General features: G+C 38.9%; 1 protein-coding gene across 9 annotated transcripts in view; it reads left to right on the top strand.

Annotated features, from left to right (window-relative positions):
• SLC9C1 (solute carrier family 9 member C1) overlaps nucleotides 1-14,394 on the top strand; it is a 108,531-nt gene extending 94,137 nt beyond the window's left edge. For all 9 annotated transcript variants that reach the window (XM_042956108.1, XM_042956104.1, XM_042956105.1 and 6 more), the window contains 6 exons: nucleotides 997-1,128; nucleotides 1,262-1,447; nucleotides 3,119-3,245; nucleotides 4,104-4,150; nucleotides 11,265-11,352; nucleotides 13,982-14,394. In XM_042956108.1, the coding sequence (XP_042812042.1) occupies nucleotides 997-1,128; nucleotides 1,262-1,447; nucleotides 3,119-3,245; nucleotides 4,104-4,150; nucleotides 11,265-11,330 (558 nt within the window). In that variant the 3' untranslated portion in view covers nucleotides 11,331-11,352; nucleotides 13,982-14,394. The remainder of the gene's footprint in view (nucleotides 1-996; nucleotides 1,129-1,261; nucleotides 1,448-3,118; nucleotides 3,246-4,103; nucleotides 4,151-11,264; nucleotides 11,353-13,981) is intronic.
• The last annotated feature ends 4,516 nt before the right edge of the window (nucleotides 14,395-18,910 follow it).

The raw sequence follows: 18,910 nt of genomic DNA, 5'->3' as shown, positions 1-18,910 counted from the left end.
AAAATGAGAAGACAAATCACCAAATTAAAAATTGGGAAAAATGGGGTGCCTATGTGGCTCAGTTGGCTAAGTTCCCTCCAACTCTTGGTTTCAGCTCAGGTCACGATCTTGAGTTTGAGCCCTGCATCAGTCTCCGCGCTGGCAGCACAAAACCTGCTTTGGATTCTCTCTCTCCGTCTTTCTCTCTGCCCTTCCCTTACTCAAGCTGTCTCTGTCTCTCTCAAAATAAATAAATAAACTTAAAAAAATTGTTTTTAATTACACAAAGGATTTGAACAAACATTTCACAAAAGAAGAAGCACATAGAGAAGATGCTTGATATCATTAGCTCTCAGAGAAATTCAGATTAAAAGTCGTGATGAGGTATCACTACATACCCACTACTTCGGCTAAAAATAAAGATAATGAGTACCACGTATTGGCAAGGACATAAAGCAACTAAAATTCCCACCCATGGCTGATGAGACTGTAAAATGTCTCAACCCTTTCTTATAAAGTTAAACACACAATTACCATATTACCCAGCAATACCACTCGTACATACTTACCCATGAGAAATAAAAAGCAACATACACAGTGTCTTGTATATTCTTAATAGCTTATTCCTGATAGCCAATATTCTGATCATTGCTAGCATTGGCATTTTACTGTTAGTTAAAAAGTTTACTTCTCTAAAATAATGTATTTTTAGAAATATTCATATCTTTAGTTAAAGCTTAAATAATTTTTTATACTTTATTTTCTTTTTTTTTTCAGAATCTATAACAATAATAACGAACATCTCATTGGAGCATGTAGCCTTTTAATATTTAATTTATGACAAAATCACACCAATATTTACTACTGTACACATCTTATCAGATTTCCAGGCAACAACATGAATGTTACATCATTTAAATTCTTAGTTTTAATGTTATATGTAAATGAGGAAACCTTATATCCTTAAACTATAGGTGTACAGAATGAAATATTAAATTTGTATCCTCCTTTTTTCAGACATGTTTTATTCCCAAAAGTCACTTGTATGAAGCTTTTGAGCAATGTTGTCCTCACATTGAATATAAAATGTGGCTAAAACTTGGTCTTTCTATTACTGCCAAAAAAATCAGGGAACGTTTATCTTATAAGGTAAGAAGTGTTTGTATGAACTCACTCTTCTCTCTGAATGGAGTTTTATTAAAGTACTGTTATTAATTAACTATTTAGGAATTTATATTAAACCTTATAAACCATAGGTTATGAAACTGTGTTTTCCTTGTAGGATTGGAACTACAAGATGCAATTAAAACTCTGTAACGTCTGCATAAAAGACATACCAAAGAACACCAAAACTGATATCTATGATGAAACTGTAATCTATGTCATTCTCATACATGGAGCTGTAGAAGATTGTCAGTTACGGAAAGCTTATAAGGCACCTTCTTTAATTCCTATAACATGCTATCAGGTAGGGAAATGTTGATTCATGTCTTCGGGTCAATATGCCATATGTCCAACAATGTGTTATCATTACAAAAATTGCCACTTTTCCACCTTTCCATCCTCTCCCTTTCCCTTACCACTCCAGAAGCACACATACACAGCACACACACCCCAAGTCCGCTGATACCTTTGGCAAAGGGTAGCCCAAACACCAAGATATCCCTGTTCAATGTTAATGAGGCTGGCCAAGTTGTACCTTTTGGCTATAGTTAGATTTTGGTGCTGTTGTAAATAACAAAAGAGGGTCTATTAAGTTCATTTACACAATGCAGAAGGACCACTTTCTCTGGACTGCATCAACAGTACTCTAGAAAGGCTCTGCCAGGCCCATGCTGAACTGAGTATCAGTGGTATTTCCTCAGCTACTTTTCAAGTGAATATAGAAGTGAAAGACTCCTCATATTTAAGCTCTCTCTGTGTGTGTGTGTGTGTGTGTGTGTGTGTGTGTGTGTGTGTGTGTGTGTTGGGTAGCATAAGAGAGGCACATGTCAGGAGGAATCAGGGGACATACAAAATATAGCTACAGAAAGTAAATTGAAAGAGGTACCTAGAGTCAATTAAATTAGGCATATATTTTTAAGCAATTAATATATGACAGAAACAGTGCTAGATGCTAAAGTGATCAAGACAAATGAGATCTGCAGCTTGCCCTCAAAAAATCTGCCAACTAAGTGAAAAGAAAAACATATAAATATATTAAGAAAACGTGTGCAGCTATGATAGAAGTACTTACAGGGTAGATTTGAGACACAAGAAAAACATGAGGTGGGGATAAGAGGAATCCCAAGGTGAGAAGGGGTCACAAGAAAAAATTTTCTGAGTGGACGCCACCAGCACCAACGTGATAGCCACATGAGAGGAAGTAAGACATTACTCTTAACTGTGGCGCTCCCTACCTCTATGCTTGAATACATAATAACAGAGCTTGGGTGTGGGTGCTGGTTGGGAATTTAGATGGCCAACTAAGAGATTCTCAAGGCAGCCTAAAACCTACCCAAGTCTGTCTACTCTCCTAGACAGAAAGCCCCACTTACTGTAGATTTGAGTACCAATGTGATTCCAAAAATACCAAAACCACCCACAGGTTGAAGGATTTCTTGAAATCCACTATTTAAAAAGAATTGTTTAATGTTTATTTAGTTTTGAAGGAAAGAGAGACAAAGCGTGCGCAGGGAGGGGCAGAGAGAGAGGGAGACACAGAATCAGAAGCAGGCTCCAGGCTCTGAGCTGCAGCACAGAGCTGTGAGATCATGACCTGAGCCCAATTAGGACACTCAAGTAGGACACGACTAAGCCACACAGGCACCCTGAAATTCACTATTTTTTAAACTTTCTTTTCGCCACATAGAAAATCTCTCTGGGTGATGTTTTAAAGGACCGTTAATGATTAACTCTTAATCATTTTTCTCATTTGTAAGAGAAATGAGCGAAACTTTAAAAATCAGTGAAAGTATATGGAATATTGAGTTTCAAAAAGCCAACACATCCAGGTATTTTAAGGTAGCTGTCTCATACTTATGTTTACTTTTCAGCCCAGATATTTAGAGAGGTCTTGAGATAGTTAGGAGCTTACCAGAGAAACATTTAGTTGTATGATATATACTCATTTATTACCTTATATTCTGTCAAACTTCAGGTGCAAGGCACTGAAGATTTCACAAAGGTAATGATTGTTCAAAATTTCGTTGATGTGAAAAAATTCAGATGGAACACTAGAAAGTATGTACCTTCACGTAAAGCATCTCTTCCAACAACACCAACATGTGAGTTAGATTTCTTTGAGTAACTGAGAACTTACTTTCCATTTATAAAATACCCATAGATGTATTTGGGAACTATTGTATGAATTCTATCTAGAGCATTGAGAAATAATTTTAATTGCCATATTTGATATCCAATGGGTGAATTCAGACTGAGAATATCCATGTTATGGTAGAAATTATTCTATATTTCAACTATAAAAATAAACATGTATAATCATGTAATCAAAACAATATGGGGAAAAAGTTTAATGAGAGAATTTTAGCTCTTCCCCCAAATTAAAATATTTTATATAGTAGTAATAATGACAGTAGTGTTGTACTGCGTGACTGTTCCAATTACCAGTGGGCCCGGCATTCATTCTCAACACACATTAACATAAATGTGTTTGAGACGATAGAACAATAGGTAATTTTTTCTCTTTCTAAACTTTGTTTGTTACATAATCTTTTTAAAAATGCATTTATTTATCTATTTTCAGAGAAAGAGAGAGAGAGCAAGCAGGGGAGGGGCAGGGAGAGAGAGAGAGAGACAATCTCAAGCAAGCTCTGTGCTGTCAGCACAGAGCCAGATGCAGGGCTTGAACTCATGAACCGTGAGAGCATGACCTGAGCCAAAATCAAGAGTGGGACACTTAACCAACTGACTCACCCAGGTGTCACTACATAATGTTTATTATAAAAGACTTTTAAGCCTTTTTTGAAAAAAGTGACCCTTCTTCCCACCAATTGAGTTTACCACCAATTTCAAATCACAGGCCCTGAGTGTGAATGATTAAACCTGGTCTAATGTGATAGTTGGATTAATTGAAATAGTCCTTTGTTTCAGTGCTTGAACTAACACAGTCTTTTTCGAACCAGCTACAAGCAGACTATATAAAGATCTTCAATGTGAAACAAAGAGTGAGGTAAGTTAAAACAGTACTTTTAAAAGCTTTATTTTGGGGAAAAGAGAGTCTGGAATTTAAACTCTTAATCGGGAGGAGTTTACCTGCTAATCATTTTACAGATTTCGATATGAGCACTGTCTCTTAGACTAGGGTACAGTGGAAATTGTATTTATATTTTTAGCTAAATATTAAATAAATGACAAATAGAAAGGAAGTTCAGAAGATACCAGAATGTTCCTTTTGAACATTAGCAACCACGTACTACTGGGGTGGCAAGGGTTGTCATGTACACGAGCTCCTCCCATGTTTCCACCTGGGGCTGAAATTTTGACTGGTCTGAAGCCTTCATTGCTACCTTGGCTTTGCATCCAGGAACTCCCAACCTGAAGACAGTTTGCCCGATTATCCACAAGGCCTGTCACAAAGCAGGAGCTCCGTAATAAATGCACTAATTTAATCTACCCCAGGCTAACCTAAGTTCTTCAGAAAATCCCCTAAATATTAATTTTACACTCTGCTATGAACTTGGATAGGTAATTTGGGGATCTTGGGATCTTCAAAATCCTGGGCCAACTTTACAGCAAGATCCCAAGTTATGAAACAGTGTAGGGCCCTGGAAATGAAACTGGGGCAGAGGAATAAAATGGAAGTACCTCACTACATCTACACCAGCCTGCCTGTAGACTGAATCCTTGAGAGTTCCAGATAGGGTAGAGAATTTATTTTTAAACCTAGTTTGTGCCAAGCTGTTTGTATTACTCCAGGAGATGCTGATTATAATACCCAGAACCTGAGAGATGTCTGCTAAAAATATACAAGCCAGAAAATTGTGTATTTGGTTATTAGAAATAGGTTTTACATCAAGTCCATTTTGCCCATTAGCACTGCATATGTAACTCTGAGAACGCATGCTGCTTCTCCCCTGAATCTCTACTCACAAATGTATGTTGAATGAAAGGTGATTACAGGTTCTGTGGGGGAGGCTGAAGGTGTTTCTCTTGTGTCTCTCTGATCTTCAAGAGGCCAACACTTCTCTTAAATACTCATTGCCCATCCCCTGCATAAAAGCAGGAAGTTCACTCCCTCCCTTAATATTTTGGGGTCTTTCTGGGGCACCTGGGTGGGTCAGTCAGATAAGCATCTGACTGGCTCAGGTCATGATCTCGTGGTTGAGAGTTTGAGCCTCACGTGGGGCTCTGTCCTGACAGCTCAGAGCCTGGAGCCTGCTTCAGAATCTTTGTCTCCCTCTGTCTCTGACCCTACCCCGTTCAATGCTCTGTCTCACTCTGTCTCGAAAATAAATATATCATCTAATCAAAAACCAACAAGGAAACAATGGCTTTGAATGACACATTGGACCAGATGGACTTAACAGATATATTCAGAACATTCCATCCTAAAGCAGCATAATATACACTCTTCTCCAGTGTAAATGGAACATTCTCCAGAATAGACCATATACTGTCACACAAATCAGCCCTAAGTAAGTACAAAAAGATCGAGATCATACCGTGCATATTTTCAGACCACAACGCTATGAAACTCGAAATCAACCACAAGAAAAAATTTGGAAAGGTAACAAATACTTGGAAACTGAAGAATATCCTACTACAGAATGAATGGGCTAACCAAGCACTTAAAAAGGAAATTAAAAAGTATATGGAAGTCAATCAAAATGATAACACCAAAACCGAAAACCTCTGGGATGCAGCAAAGGCAGTCATAAGAGGAAAGTATATAGCAATCCATGCCATCCTAAAGAAGGAAGAAAGATCTCAGATACACAACCTAACTTACACCTTAAGAAGTTGGGGAAAGAACAGCAAATAAAACCCAAAACCAGCAGAAGACAGGAAATAATAAAGACTAGAGCAGAAATTAATGTTATTGAAACCAAAAACAAACAAACAAACAAACAAAAAACAGTAGAACAGATCAATGAAACCAGAAGCTGGTTCTCTAAAAGAATTTAAAAAATTGATAAACCACTAGCCAGTTTGATCAAAAAGAAACAGGAAAGGATCCAAATAAATAAAATCAAGAATGAAAGAGGAGAGATCACAACAAACACAACAGAAATAAAAACAATAATAAGAGAATATTATGAGCAACTATATGCCAATAAAATGGGTAATCTGGAAGAAATGGACAAATTCCTAGAAACATATACACTAGCAAAACTGAAACAGGAAGAAATAGAAAATTTGAACAGACCCATAACCACTAAGGAAATCGAAGTAGTAATCAAAACTCTCCCAAAAAACAAGAGTCCAGGGCCAGATGACATTCCAGGGGAATTCTACCAAACATTTAAGGAATAGTTAACACCTATTCTCTTGAAACTATTCCAACAAATAGAAATGGAAGGAAGACTTCCAAACTATTTCTATGAAGCTGGCATTACCTTCATTCCAAAACCAGAGACCCCACTAAAAAGGAAAACTATGGACCAGTTTCCCTGATGAACATGGATGCAAAAATCCTCAACAAGATATTAGCCACCCAATCCAACAAACCATTGAAAAAATTATTCACCACGAGCAAGTGGGATTTGTACCTGGGATGCAGGGCTGGTTCAATATCCACAAAACAATTAACATGATTCATCACATCAATAAAAGAAAGGACAAGAACCATATGATCCTCTCAACAGATGCAGAGAAAGCATTTGACAAAATACAGCATCCTTTCTGGATAAAAACTCTCAAGAAAGTAGGGATAGAAGGAGCATACCTTGAGATCATTAAAACCATATATGAATGACCCAACGCTAATATCATCCTCAGTGGGGAAAAACTGAGAGCTTTCCCCTTAAGGTCAGGAACAAGACAGGGATGTCCACTCTCACCACTGTTATTCAACATAGTACTGGAAGTCTTAGCCTCTGGATTCAGGCAACACAAAGAAATAAAAGGCATCCAAATCAGCCAGGAGGAGGTCAAACTTTCACTCTTCTCAGATGACATGATACTTTATATGGAAAACCCAAAAGGTTCCACCAAAAAACTGCTAGAACTGAATCATCAATTCAGCAAAGTTGCAGGATATAAAATCAATGCACAGAAGTCGGTTGCATTCCTATACACCAACAATGAAGTGACAGAAAGAGAAATCAAGGAATCGATCCCATTTACAGTTGCACCAAAAACCATAAAATACCTAGGAATAAATCTAACCAAAGAGGTGAAAAGTCTATACACTGAAAACTATAGAAAGCTTATGAAAGAAATTGAAGAAGACACAAAAAAATAGAAAAAGATTCCATGCTCCTGGATAGGAAGAACAAATATTGTTAAAATGTCAATACTACCCAAAGCAATCTACATATTCAGTGTAATCCCTATCACCGTAACACCAGCATTCTTCACAGAGCTAAAGCAAACAATTCTAAAATTTGTATGGAACCAGAAAAGATACCAAATAGCCAAAACAATCTTGAAAAAGAAAACCAAAGCAGGAGGCATCATAATCTCAGACTTCAAACTAAACTACAAAGCTGTAATTATCAAGACAGTATGGTCCTGGCACAAGAACAGACATTCAGATCAATGGAACAAAATAGAGAACCCAGAAATGGACCCACAAATGTATGGCCAACTAATCTTTGACAAAGCAGGAAAGAATATCCAATGGAATAAAGACACTCTCATCAGCAAGTGGTGCTGAAAAAACTGGACAGCAACATGCAGAAGAATGAACCTGGACCACTTTCTTGCACCATACACAAAAATAAACTCAAAATGGATGAAAGACCTAAATGTAGGACAGGAAGCCATCAAAATCCTCGAGGAGAAAGCAGGCAAAAATCTCTTTGATCTTGGCTGCAGCAACTTCTTATTCAACACATCTCCAGAGGCAAGGGAAACAAAAGCAAAAATGAACTACTGGGACCTCATCAAAATAAAAAGCTTCTGCACAGCGAAGGAAAAAATCAGGAAAACTCAAAGGCGACCAAAAGAATAGGAGAAGATATTTGCAAATGACATATCAGATAAAGGGTTAGTATCCAAAATCTATAAAGAACTTATCAAACTCAACACCCAAAAAACAAAGAATCCAGTGAAGAAATGGGCAAAAGACATGAACAGACACTTCTCCAAAGAAGACATCCAGATGGCCAACCAACACATGAAAAAATGCTCAACATCACTCATCATCAGGGAAATACAAATCAAAACCACCTCACACCTGTCAGAATGGCTAACATTAACAACTCAGGCAACAACAGATGTTGGCCAGGATGCAGAGAAAGAGGATCTCTTTGGCATTGTTGGTGGGGATGAAAGCTGGTACAGCCACTCTGGAAAACAGTATGGAGGTTCCTCAAAAAACTAAAAATAGAACTACCCTACCACTCAGCAATTGCACTACTAGGCATTTATCCAAGGGATACCGGTGTGCTGTTTCGAAGGGACACATGCACCCCCATGTTTATAGCAGCACTATCAACAATAGCCAAAGTATGGAAAGAGCCCAAATGTCCATCGATGGATGAATGGAAAAAATGGATAAAGTATAACTCGGCAATCAAAAAGAATGAAATCTTGCCATTTGCAACTATGTAGATGGAACTGGAGGGTATTATGCTAAGTGAAATCAGTCAGTCAGAGAAAGACAAAAATCGTATGACTTCACTCATATGAGGACTTTAAGAGACAAAACAGATGAACATAAGGGAAGGGAAACAAAAAGAATATAAAAACGGGGAGGGGGACAAAACAGAAGAGACTCATAAATATGGAGAACAAACAGGGTTACTGGAAGGGTTGTGAGAGGGGGGATGGGCTAAATGGGTAAGGGGCACTAAGGAATTTACTCCTGAAATCATTGTAGCACTATATGCTAACTAATTTGGATGTAAATTTTTAAAAATAAAAAGTAAAATTAAAAAAAATTTTAATAAAAAAATAAATACAAACATTAAAAAATTTTTTTTTAATATTTTGGGGTCTTTCTGGGGAATCTTTTCCTCAAACATTTCCTGGTTGTTGCTCAGTGCCTGGAACTGTAGACCGAATAGCATAGGAGCTGAGAATATAGGCTTTGGCATGAGATTCCTGGTTTACTTCCTGGTTCCATCACTTATTAGCCACATGACCTTGGACAGTTTTCTTAACCTGTTTAAGCATCACTTCCTGCATCTAGACAACAGGAATGATAACCATACGTATCTCGTGTAGTGCTGCCATGCAGATTAAAGAAATGGAAAGTACACTGCATAGCGTTTGGCACATAACAAGCAATCTGTACCCATTAATTTCTGTTACTCTCTGCTAACCCCTTCTTAACATGGTAGACTACTCCAAACTTCTTGTGCCCTCCAGGCACTAAATTTCTAAAACAATAGGGATACAGGCATCTCCTCTAATTCTCTCAAACATGGCTGCTGCTGAAGACTAGGAAATAACAAAGGGAAATTACAATTTCAAAAATGAAGAAGATGAGGAGAACACTTAAGACAAAATGTTAGATTGCCGGAGTCCAACTCCAGCAGGTCCAGGGGCTCCCGAAGGATGAATGACATCAGCGAAAAAGTGAAAAAAATAAAATAAAAATAAAAATGGACTGGCTGCTTTATTGTGTTGAACTGGCTGTTTTATTGTGGCAAACGTGGCATTATATATTTGTTAGCAATTTCCTTGTAGCATGCATCATCTATGTTTTCTAGCATTACCTAATTCTAAAAATGTTCCTATGGGTAATCACCCTTTAAGGAATAACATGGTTATTTTCTCATAACGTTCCTTCCTGCCCTTTGCTTATTGATTAATTTCTTACGTTATTTTCATTATGTATCTACATTTATCTATAATCTATAGAGCATTTGCTTTGCTGTTTTCATGAAAGGTCATCTATCTCTCAACACCTCAAGTGGAACAGTTACAGGGACATGACCTCTTAGTTGTTTCCTTGAACCATTTGTGGCTTGAGGAACAAAAATGTTCCCCTCGGTGTGAGATGCCAGGAGGGGGCCAGGAGGGCCTTAGGAACCACACCTTATACATTCTCAGAGACACAATGCACCTAGGAACTAATGGACCATTCTGTACTTTAACCGACTAGGTTCAGTCATCATCTGGAATGCCTCCTGGGGGCCAAGTGGGCCTACGAGCTGGAGTAACTTGTGCCCATAGATACACTCCTCTGTTGCCGGTGTGGGGCTTTCAAATCCATTTGCCCCTCCTTGGCTGGGAAATATATGGGGCTATCCTTCCTTCAGGTAGAGGAGTCTTTATAGGGGGTGGCAAGGGCTAAATGTAGGGCCGCACAATTTCCTTGTGGAACCTTATTTCTTTCCCCAATAGTTCTTTTCCCAGGGGGCCTGTCTAGGGCAATTCCCCAACAGACAATTCCCCAGGTACTTTTATTAAGGCCAAATTACATAAAAGTGGGAGTACAAGAAGCTTCACTGTCTATGGGCTGCCCTGCAGTCCCGATCCGTCCACTGCCTGGGGCCCTGCCATCAGGCTGGTTGGATTGGATAGCTCGGCTTCCAGCATTAGATGGTACCTGGAGGCCACTGGTTAGCCTTTCTTTCTCCTTAGCCTGGGCAGGCTGCCTCACTCATAGGAGTCAGCTTAATAGTAGATATTGAAGAACTGAGTGAGAAGCCAGGGAAGCTAATGATCTCCCTGTACAGATTCCCCCAAAGTGCTCCGTTTTCATAATTAAAAAAAAAAAAAAAAACTGATTGCGTGAGGCGGTTAATATAGAGAAAATAGTGTGGAAATGAGAGACAGTTTATTAAATGGTAAAAACACCACCGAGTGAGTCTTATGGAGACAATTGTCAACTTGTGTTATTTAGTAAATGCTTTTTCTCCCTGATGTTAGATCCTGGTTATGGGTGTTTCTGGGCCAGTTCCCTTCCTCCTCCCCCAACCCCTCCTCCCACCACACTCTAGAACTGTGGCTATACCTTTACATAATAAAAAGTCCCATGCCCCAAATCCAGCAGCTCCTTACAAAGTGTTCTGGCGTCCAGGATGGAGCACACAGCGCTGCCAATGCCAGAAGTTCTAATTCTCAGTCTCCTGCTCTGTAGACCAGATTTGACATCTGTCCTGCTTTATAAATCGGACTCTTATTAATAGTCTCAGAATTTGACTCCTATCTCCTATCTCCATTTCTAGATTCAAGAATCTACAGGGCTATTGGATAGTATCAAGGAGGAAATGGACGTCTATGAGGTCATCTAGAATAAAACTAAATGAAAATCTGGTAAGCTGCCTCAGTTTCCTCAATGTGATCCGGATCATGCCTGTCTTTGGAGATACAGGCTAAAGCCATGTTTATGTGGCTCTTTTGTGACAGTGTGAATTATATCACTTTCCACTAGCCATTATTTGCAATATGGTCACTTTCCAATAGCCAGTTCATTCTTCTAATGACACTATTTCCAAATTCTAACTTGGAAAATTAACTTTAAAATAAGATTCCTTGATCTAGATTTCTGAAAACTTTATAGACTCATGGTCTCCTCTCTACATTCTACTACTTAATTGTACATGCAAAACTGGCTGCCCCCCAACCCAGGAAGTCATTTTTCAGGCTGCCATGTATGATGGAAGATATAAACAGGTAGTTCGTGATGACTTTAATTTTCAAGTTTCTGTTCTAGTTAAGGAAGCAAAACTGATTAGAAGGCAGTTATATAACAACACAAGATACACTGTGGAGAGTGGCAGCTTAAACTCAAAGGAATCCAAAGAGAAACAACTCCTGTTTTACATAAACACGGCCTTTGTTGAGAAGGGAAGAGGATGTTTAGAAAAGGGACACAAGACAGCAAGACGTTTAGGGAGTAGACCAGTCTGCTGGCTGTTGGTTGTTCAAAATGCAGCACCAATGGGGAAATATATATATATATATATATATATATATATATATATATAGAGAGAGAGAGAGAGAGAGAGAGAGAGAGAGAGAGAGCGTGTGCATGCTTTATATGATTCTAATCTACATAAAGCATATCTCTGGGTTAAAAAATGACCTTCAGATAAATCTTTGTATCTCCATTTAAAAACTTCTAATTCTTAGATGCTACTTCCTGTGACAAAGACCGTTTTAAAAATAGATTAAGGGCACCTGGGTGATTCAGTTGGTTGAGTGTCTGACTCTTGATTTTGACTCAGGTCATGATCCCACAGTTGTGGGATCAAACTCCATGTCTGGCTCTGAGCTGAGCCTAGAGCCTATTTGGGATTCTCTCTCTCTTGCACTCTCTACCCCTCCCCCTGTAGCGGTTTGCTCCCTCCCTCACTCTCTCTCAAAAATAAACATGTGGTTTATATATACAATAAAATACTACTTGGCAATGAGAAAGAATGAAATCATGCCATTCACAGCAATGTGGACCTGGAAGGTATTATGCTGAGTGAAATAAGGCAGCCAGAGAAAGACACATACCATGTTTTCACTCATATGTGGATCTTGAGAAACTTAACAGAAGACCATGGGGGAAGGGAAGGGGAAAAAAATAGTTACAAATAGAGAGGGAGGGAGGCAAACCACAAGAGAGTCTTAAATACGGAGAACAATCTGAGGGTGGATGTGGGAGGTGGGGGACAGGGGAAAATGGGTGATGGGCATTGAGGACGGCACTTGTTGGGATGAGCACTGCATGTTGTATGTCAACCAATCTGACAATAAATTGTATTCATGAAAAACTATTTGCAAGAATTATTTGTATTATGATCAACATCTTTACCTGGGAAAAGTATATGCAAAATTATCAGGAAAACACCATGACTCCAATAGGCAAATTTAAGGAAATTTGCCTTCAGGAAATTTTTCTTCAGGAAAAAGACAATACCCAGACTATAGAGAAAATAAGAAGTACGAAATAAAATAACGAAGTATCAACATTTGCTTTTTCAAATTAACAAATTTTATTCCATGGTAACATCTGTTTCCTTTGAAATAGAGTTGATGAAACAGAAATGAAAATACTTTTCTTATATTTTGCTGGTAGATGAGCAAAAGGAATTTGAAACAAAAGTCATAAAAATGTTCATACACTTTGACTCCATGAATTTGCTTTTGGGAACCAATCCAAAGAGAATAATCCAAAGTAGTGAAGTGGACATATGTACAAACTGTCCAGTGCACCAGTATTTCTAATGCCAAAAAATTAAAAAGAGTCCCAAGTGTCCAATAGTAAGAAAGTATTTAATTTCGCTACAGAACATCCATTAGAGGAAATATCATCCAACCATTAAAAAGGTTAGTTGTATACAGTACAATGTAAAATATGAAAAGGAAGACAAACCCATACATACAGCTTTTTTAACATGAAAATAATCCAGAAGAGATAAACCCAAATGTTTCAATTAGGTGTTAGAAAGGTAAGAGTAGGGATGGGTGTGCTCACTTCTCTTATTTTACATAGTTTTATTGACCTTGTAATGAACAACATGATTGTAAAACTACTAAGCATTATTCCAACATACATGATCTGAAAGTTGTCACCCTTTACACTTGGCACTGGGGGCGATCCCAGTGCTGTGAGAAGGAGTGGTAACAGCCAGAGCTAAGACTCAGTGTTTCCCACAATGACACATCATGCTCCTGACAGTCCATAAACTGTCCCTGTCCAGTTCAGCAAGCCCCAGTGGCTTCCTGGACTCTGACTCCCAGTTTATACCACACTACCACCACTTTGTGAATCAGGAGTAACTCACATTTCACCCAACGTCCTTCCTCACGTTTAGCAATAATGACCAGGAGGTATTTCCTGCGGGAATGAAACTGACCCTCTAGTATATCCTGTTTGGGGTTGTAAGTCAATGTTGAAAGACTGAAAGTTCTTTTACATCTGTTTTTTTTTTTCCCTTCCTACCTCTGTTAGGAATGGTTGACAATACTATTTTGAAAACTGACGCATGTAACGGCGCTGTTGTCACAAGATGCCTCCTGTTTTGAATGTGCTTTGAAACACATTTCCCTGCATCAGAAGGGAGTAAGTTCAAGCTGGATCCTGTGTGGATGATCCTGGTGCCACATGGAAATATGTATGCACCTTGCAACCATTCCATCTAAAACATATTTCTTGGAAAATTTTCTTCATTTAAAATATCTATTAATTTAAGTATCTAGAACATCTCAGAAAATCATAGAACAAATTTTAGTTTTAGAGCCAGAAAATAAGCTTAGGCCACCTAGATAGTTTGCATAATGCTCTTAGAGTAAAAATGGTTTGATTCATTTTGTGAAAAACAGAACACTAATAAAACGCAGTTTAAATGTTGATCTTAAACCAAGTATTGATTTCTGTCATTCATTGTACTTCACTTATTTGGGGAGCACTCAGTGAATTAAAATAGTAAAGAATGGAAACTGATTTAGACTTACACAATGTAACTCAGTCCTAAATGAAACTTCCAGTGTCCATTTTGTTCATCGATTCACTACAACAACGAGCCCGATGCCTGGCATCCTTTTAAAAAATAATCCCAACCAGTTAAGAGCTGTTGCATGCTTTCTATATGCAAGGTGTTTAACAAATGCTTATGTAATCCTCACAACAAGCATGAGAGGTAGGTACTATTATTTCCAATTTACAAATGTGTAAACTGAAAGGGTGAGTGTAATTTGCCAAAAATCTCACAGATTTGAAAATGAGCCCGTGATTAGCTCTTATACCACATGTGCCTCCAGTACAGTACATCCTAAAATAAATATCTGAAGAATTAATAAGCATTTAAATCTATATCTTCAGGACCATGCTTCCACCCGGGGTTGGAAACCTGAATGCTAAATGCTGTCTTCTACAGCTGGTGGTAGACACATTTTCAGAGGCCAAGAGTAAAGACTCCATTCATAAAACGTCCTTGCAGAGAAGACAGTTTGGTTTGTTTCTGTTGGGAAAGTCAAATCAAACTACTATCACTTCTCTATAAAACTGAACTCAACAGCTTTTTTCCCCCCAGTGATAGTTAACTAGCAGCTCTGATAGTGTTTGAAGGAACCCTGTTAATGAGTGCCCTTCTTCTGCTAAGTGTTGAACCAAATGAAACTTAAAAGAAAAGATTAAGGCCGTTAGAGACTAAACCACACATACACACACACACACACACACACACACACATACATACACCTTCATTAGTGATGGAACTGACATGAAGAACATGGTTGCCTTCTGACCCCCAAAACTGGTGGATTGACCATTGTAGGTATATATCATTAAGCTTACTGCCTAGCTGAGAACAATAGAAAATGTAAGATTCGTAAGGTCAAATTCATTCTCAAATCAGAAAGAAGGGGCTGGACAAAGAATGTCGAGATCCTGCTTCCAGATTCATCAACCTGATAAGCCACTCCACCTCAGCAGAATGAATGAGATGGTGACAGACCATGAGTGTCAGGGCAACAGAGAGTAGAGCCCTCCACCCTGAACAAGACGCCAGGTGGGGAAGGAGCTCTCCACCAGTAGTAGCTTGTCACTTACAGCAAGCTCAGTAAGCCCCAGACTCTCAGGCAATCCTCACAGAAACTGTAGGAAGTGGGTTCTATCATTGCCTCATTTTACAGAGAAAATAATGGAACTTAGGGAATTCAGGCAAATTACTCAGTCACACAGATGTAATGACACTGGGCCTTAAATCCTGCAAGGACATTCAGTATAATTTGTGACGCTTTTTAAATTCCCTAGACTTTATCTTGGATATCTGAGCCATTGGAGAAGAGGATACACTCCATAAATATCAGTCGTGGTCAGTGTCTGATCATGTTTGTGTCCTGGGGTATAAACATTTTCACGTGGGGAAAAAACCCTGAACAAGGCACTGAGATATGAAATAATCCCAGCACCATGTATGACAGATACCCACCCCCTATCAACAGGATATTGGTGTCTGTGTGCCCAGGACTGTCCCCTCATCTGAAAGAACGCAATACACAGACTTTGACCTGAGAAGGGTGCTTAGAGTTCACTTCCATTTGACTCTTCAGAGGAAACCCACTTATTTGCTTACAAAGCCCAGAACGTCTGCTTTTAACTTTCTTAGATAAAAGGCTTTCCTTGGTCCTTTGGTTCTTGGATTTTTTAATTTAGTTTTTAACGTTCACAGTGCTGAAACCTAGTTTGTCATTTTTTCCCCCAGACACTTCATTTTAATCTTCTGTGTTCTATATTAGTGTTACTAATGAGAAACAGGAAACTTTGCAAATGAACATTCTTCCCAAGTGTCGTTTGTGGCTCAAACAGTGACAGGGAAGTGCTATACCATCCACCTGTCATTAGATTTATAAGAGCCCTTTCAGTAAGCTGGACAAATTCCCATTTTGTCGCCAAATGGTCCTCTTACCATCAAAAATTACCCTCTGTGTTACGGTTCCTGGCAAGTCAGTGGAGCTATATGAGAACATCCCATCCCCAAAGTTCACTTAGGGAGGTACTGAAACTCCTGTTTCAAACCAAATGCACATTAATGGGGAATACCAGCAACAAATAGCCACAGTTTCAAATACATAACTAACTCTCTGACATTAGCCAGGACTCCTAATCAGCTCATACTCTGCACCACAAAGTAAGCAGTTGGAAAATTATCCTCAGGAATACCTCTCAATACTATCACACCATGCAGTCTTGACCCTCCCTTTAAGACCTTTGGGAAGGAAGCAGACCAGGGAAATCTTAGCTAAGGTGTTAGATTCCTAACTCTACAAGAATTCCTAAATTAACCAGGTCTTTTCCTAGCATACAATGATCCATAAGGGTTTTCCTTACAGATAAATATCTCTCCCAGCTCCCTTCTCTAACCACAAGAGTCTACAAAGGAGTAGGCTAGAGCTAGATCTATCGCATCCAATTCTTTGAGATTGAAGAAGCTTAAAGAATCACTCTTCACTGAAAGGTCTCTAACCTGCCTTGGCAGTTGAACCAGCCAGGCGTTTGAAAGCTACCCAGGAACTGGGAAGCACAACACACTCCAAATATCTGGCATGTTTCAGTCTTTCCAGACACATCGGAATGACACAGACCAGAATTCAAAGCCAAGTTCCTCTTTTCACAAGTACTAATTGAATAGGACAGTGAATAGATAAGGTCCACACTCTTTTTTTGGACTTCTTTCCAGCTCTCTTGTTTATTATGGGGTGTCCTTGAGCAAGCCACTTTAATGTGGGAAACAAAGGCAGAAGGAAATGGCAGATATAATTAAATTTCCTTAGAACCTACAGCCCATTGACAAATACTTGAGGCAGGCAGAGTATCACATTTCTCCAGGAACTCCCTACTGTCTTAATGTTAATGCTTTGCTAGAGGAGAAAACAACCTTAGCTTGACAATAGCTAGGCCTCCAGGATCCTGTGAGTCTTCTTTAGCATATGAAAATCCCTTTGGAGAGCTTTCTTTTGACATTATCTCCCCCAACTCCCAAGTATATCAGTCTATCCATCCTGTACTGGGGCAGCTCTTTCTGCCTATGAGTCCTTTTCCCGTGCTTTACTAAAATCACCTTTTTGCACCAAAGACATCTCAGGAATTCTTTCTTGGCCATCGGCTCTAGACCCCACTGATGAGGGAACATAAGGCAAGCTGAGGGCAAAACACAAGCTAGCACATCCTGCCCACTCCCCCCCCCCAAGAACAAAGGAAATGTCAGAAAACAAATGGTTAAACTGATGAGTGTCCATCAGTTTGCAAATACCTTAGTACAATTAAAAAAAAAAAAAAAAAAGGCAATCTTATCAATAGCCTAAAGTCCAGGAACTCCCTACTGTCTTAATGTTAGTGCTTTGCTATAAAGAAAAACAACCTTAGCTTGACAATGGCTAGGCCTCCAGTAATCTCTGAGTCTTCTTTAGCATATGGAAATCCCTTTAAGAAATTTCTTCTTGACTTTACCTCCCCCAACTCCACTGTATATAACCAGTCACTCTTCACAACCCCAGTACAGCTTTTTCTGCCCACAGGTCCTGTCCCCTTGTTTTTAATAAAATCACCTTTTTGCACCAATGATGTCTTCAAGAATTCTTTCTTGGCCGTCGGCTCCAAACCCCTATCACCCCAGAACCTTATCACCACAACCACTCCAAAAACCCCATTAACTTGTCTTCTATGAGCCTGGGTGTCCTCATCTATAAAATAGAGGAAATAGTATTTACTCATAGAATGTTGGCATGAGCAAATGAGAAGTTATATCTAAAAACATTTAAGTTTTATTTATTTTGAGAGAAAGAGAGGAGGAGGAGGGGCAGAGAGAGAGGAATCCTAAATAGGCTCCAACACCATCAGTGCAGAGCTCCATGTGGAGCTCGATCTCACCAACCATAAGATCATGACCTGAGCCAAAATCAAGAGTCAGGCGTTTAACCGACTGAGCCACCCAGATGCTTCTATATTTAAAAACATATAACACGTGCATGGATCATAGGAAGCTCTCAACAAATAACTATTTTTATTATATTAGTCTATGATCTTGAGATACAGCAAAACAGTCTTTGCATGGGTCACCAATTGTCTACAGTAATGCCAAAGGATAGAAGAGTAAATTTGAAGATTTCAACTCAACTTTCCTCTGATTTCACCATCATCTGCTTAACAAGACCCAGGCTTTTATTTCCAATTCAATTCCTATAGTTCTCATGTAGTAGGCACTGGGGTTAGAACGGAGAAGGATAAAGAGAATGGTCTGATTCTAAGTTTCGTTATTTTGGCTTCTTTCTGTGGGATGTGGGCTGCTTTACTTTCATTTGTGAAGTGAGGGTAGATTATTTAGTCCAGAGTCGTTTTAATTGCAATAAATGTGTGTATTATAAATGTCCCGCTCTTTCC

This window comes from Panthera leo, chromosome C2 (assembly GCF_018350215.1).
Source record: "Panthera leo isolate Ple1 chromosome C2, P.leo_Ple1_pat1.1, whole genome shotgun sequence".
In the NCBI taxonomy this organism is placed as follows: Eukaryota; Metazoa; Chordata; class Mammalia; order Carnivora; family Felidae; genus Panthera; species Panthera leo.
This window is presented reverse-complemented; position numbering and strand designations above follow the sequence as displayed.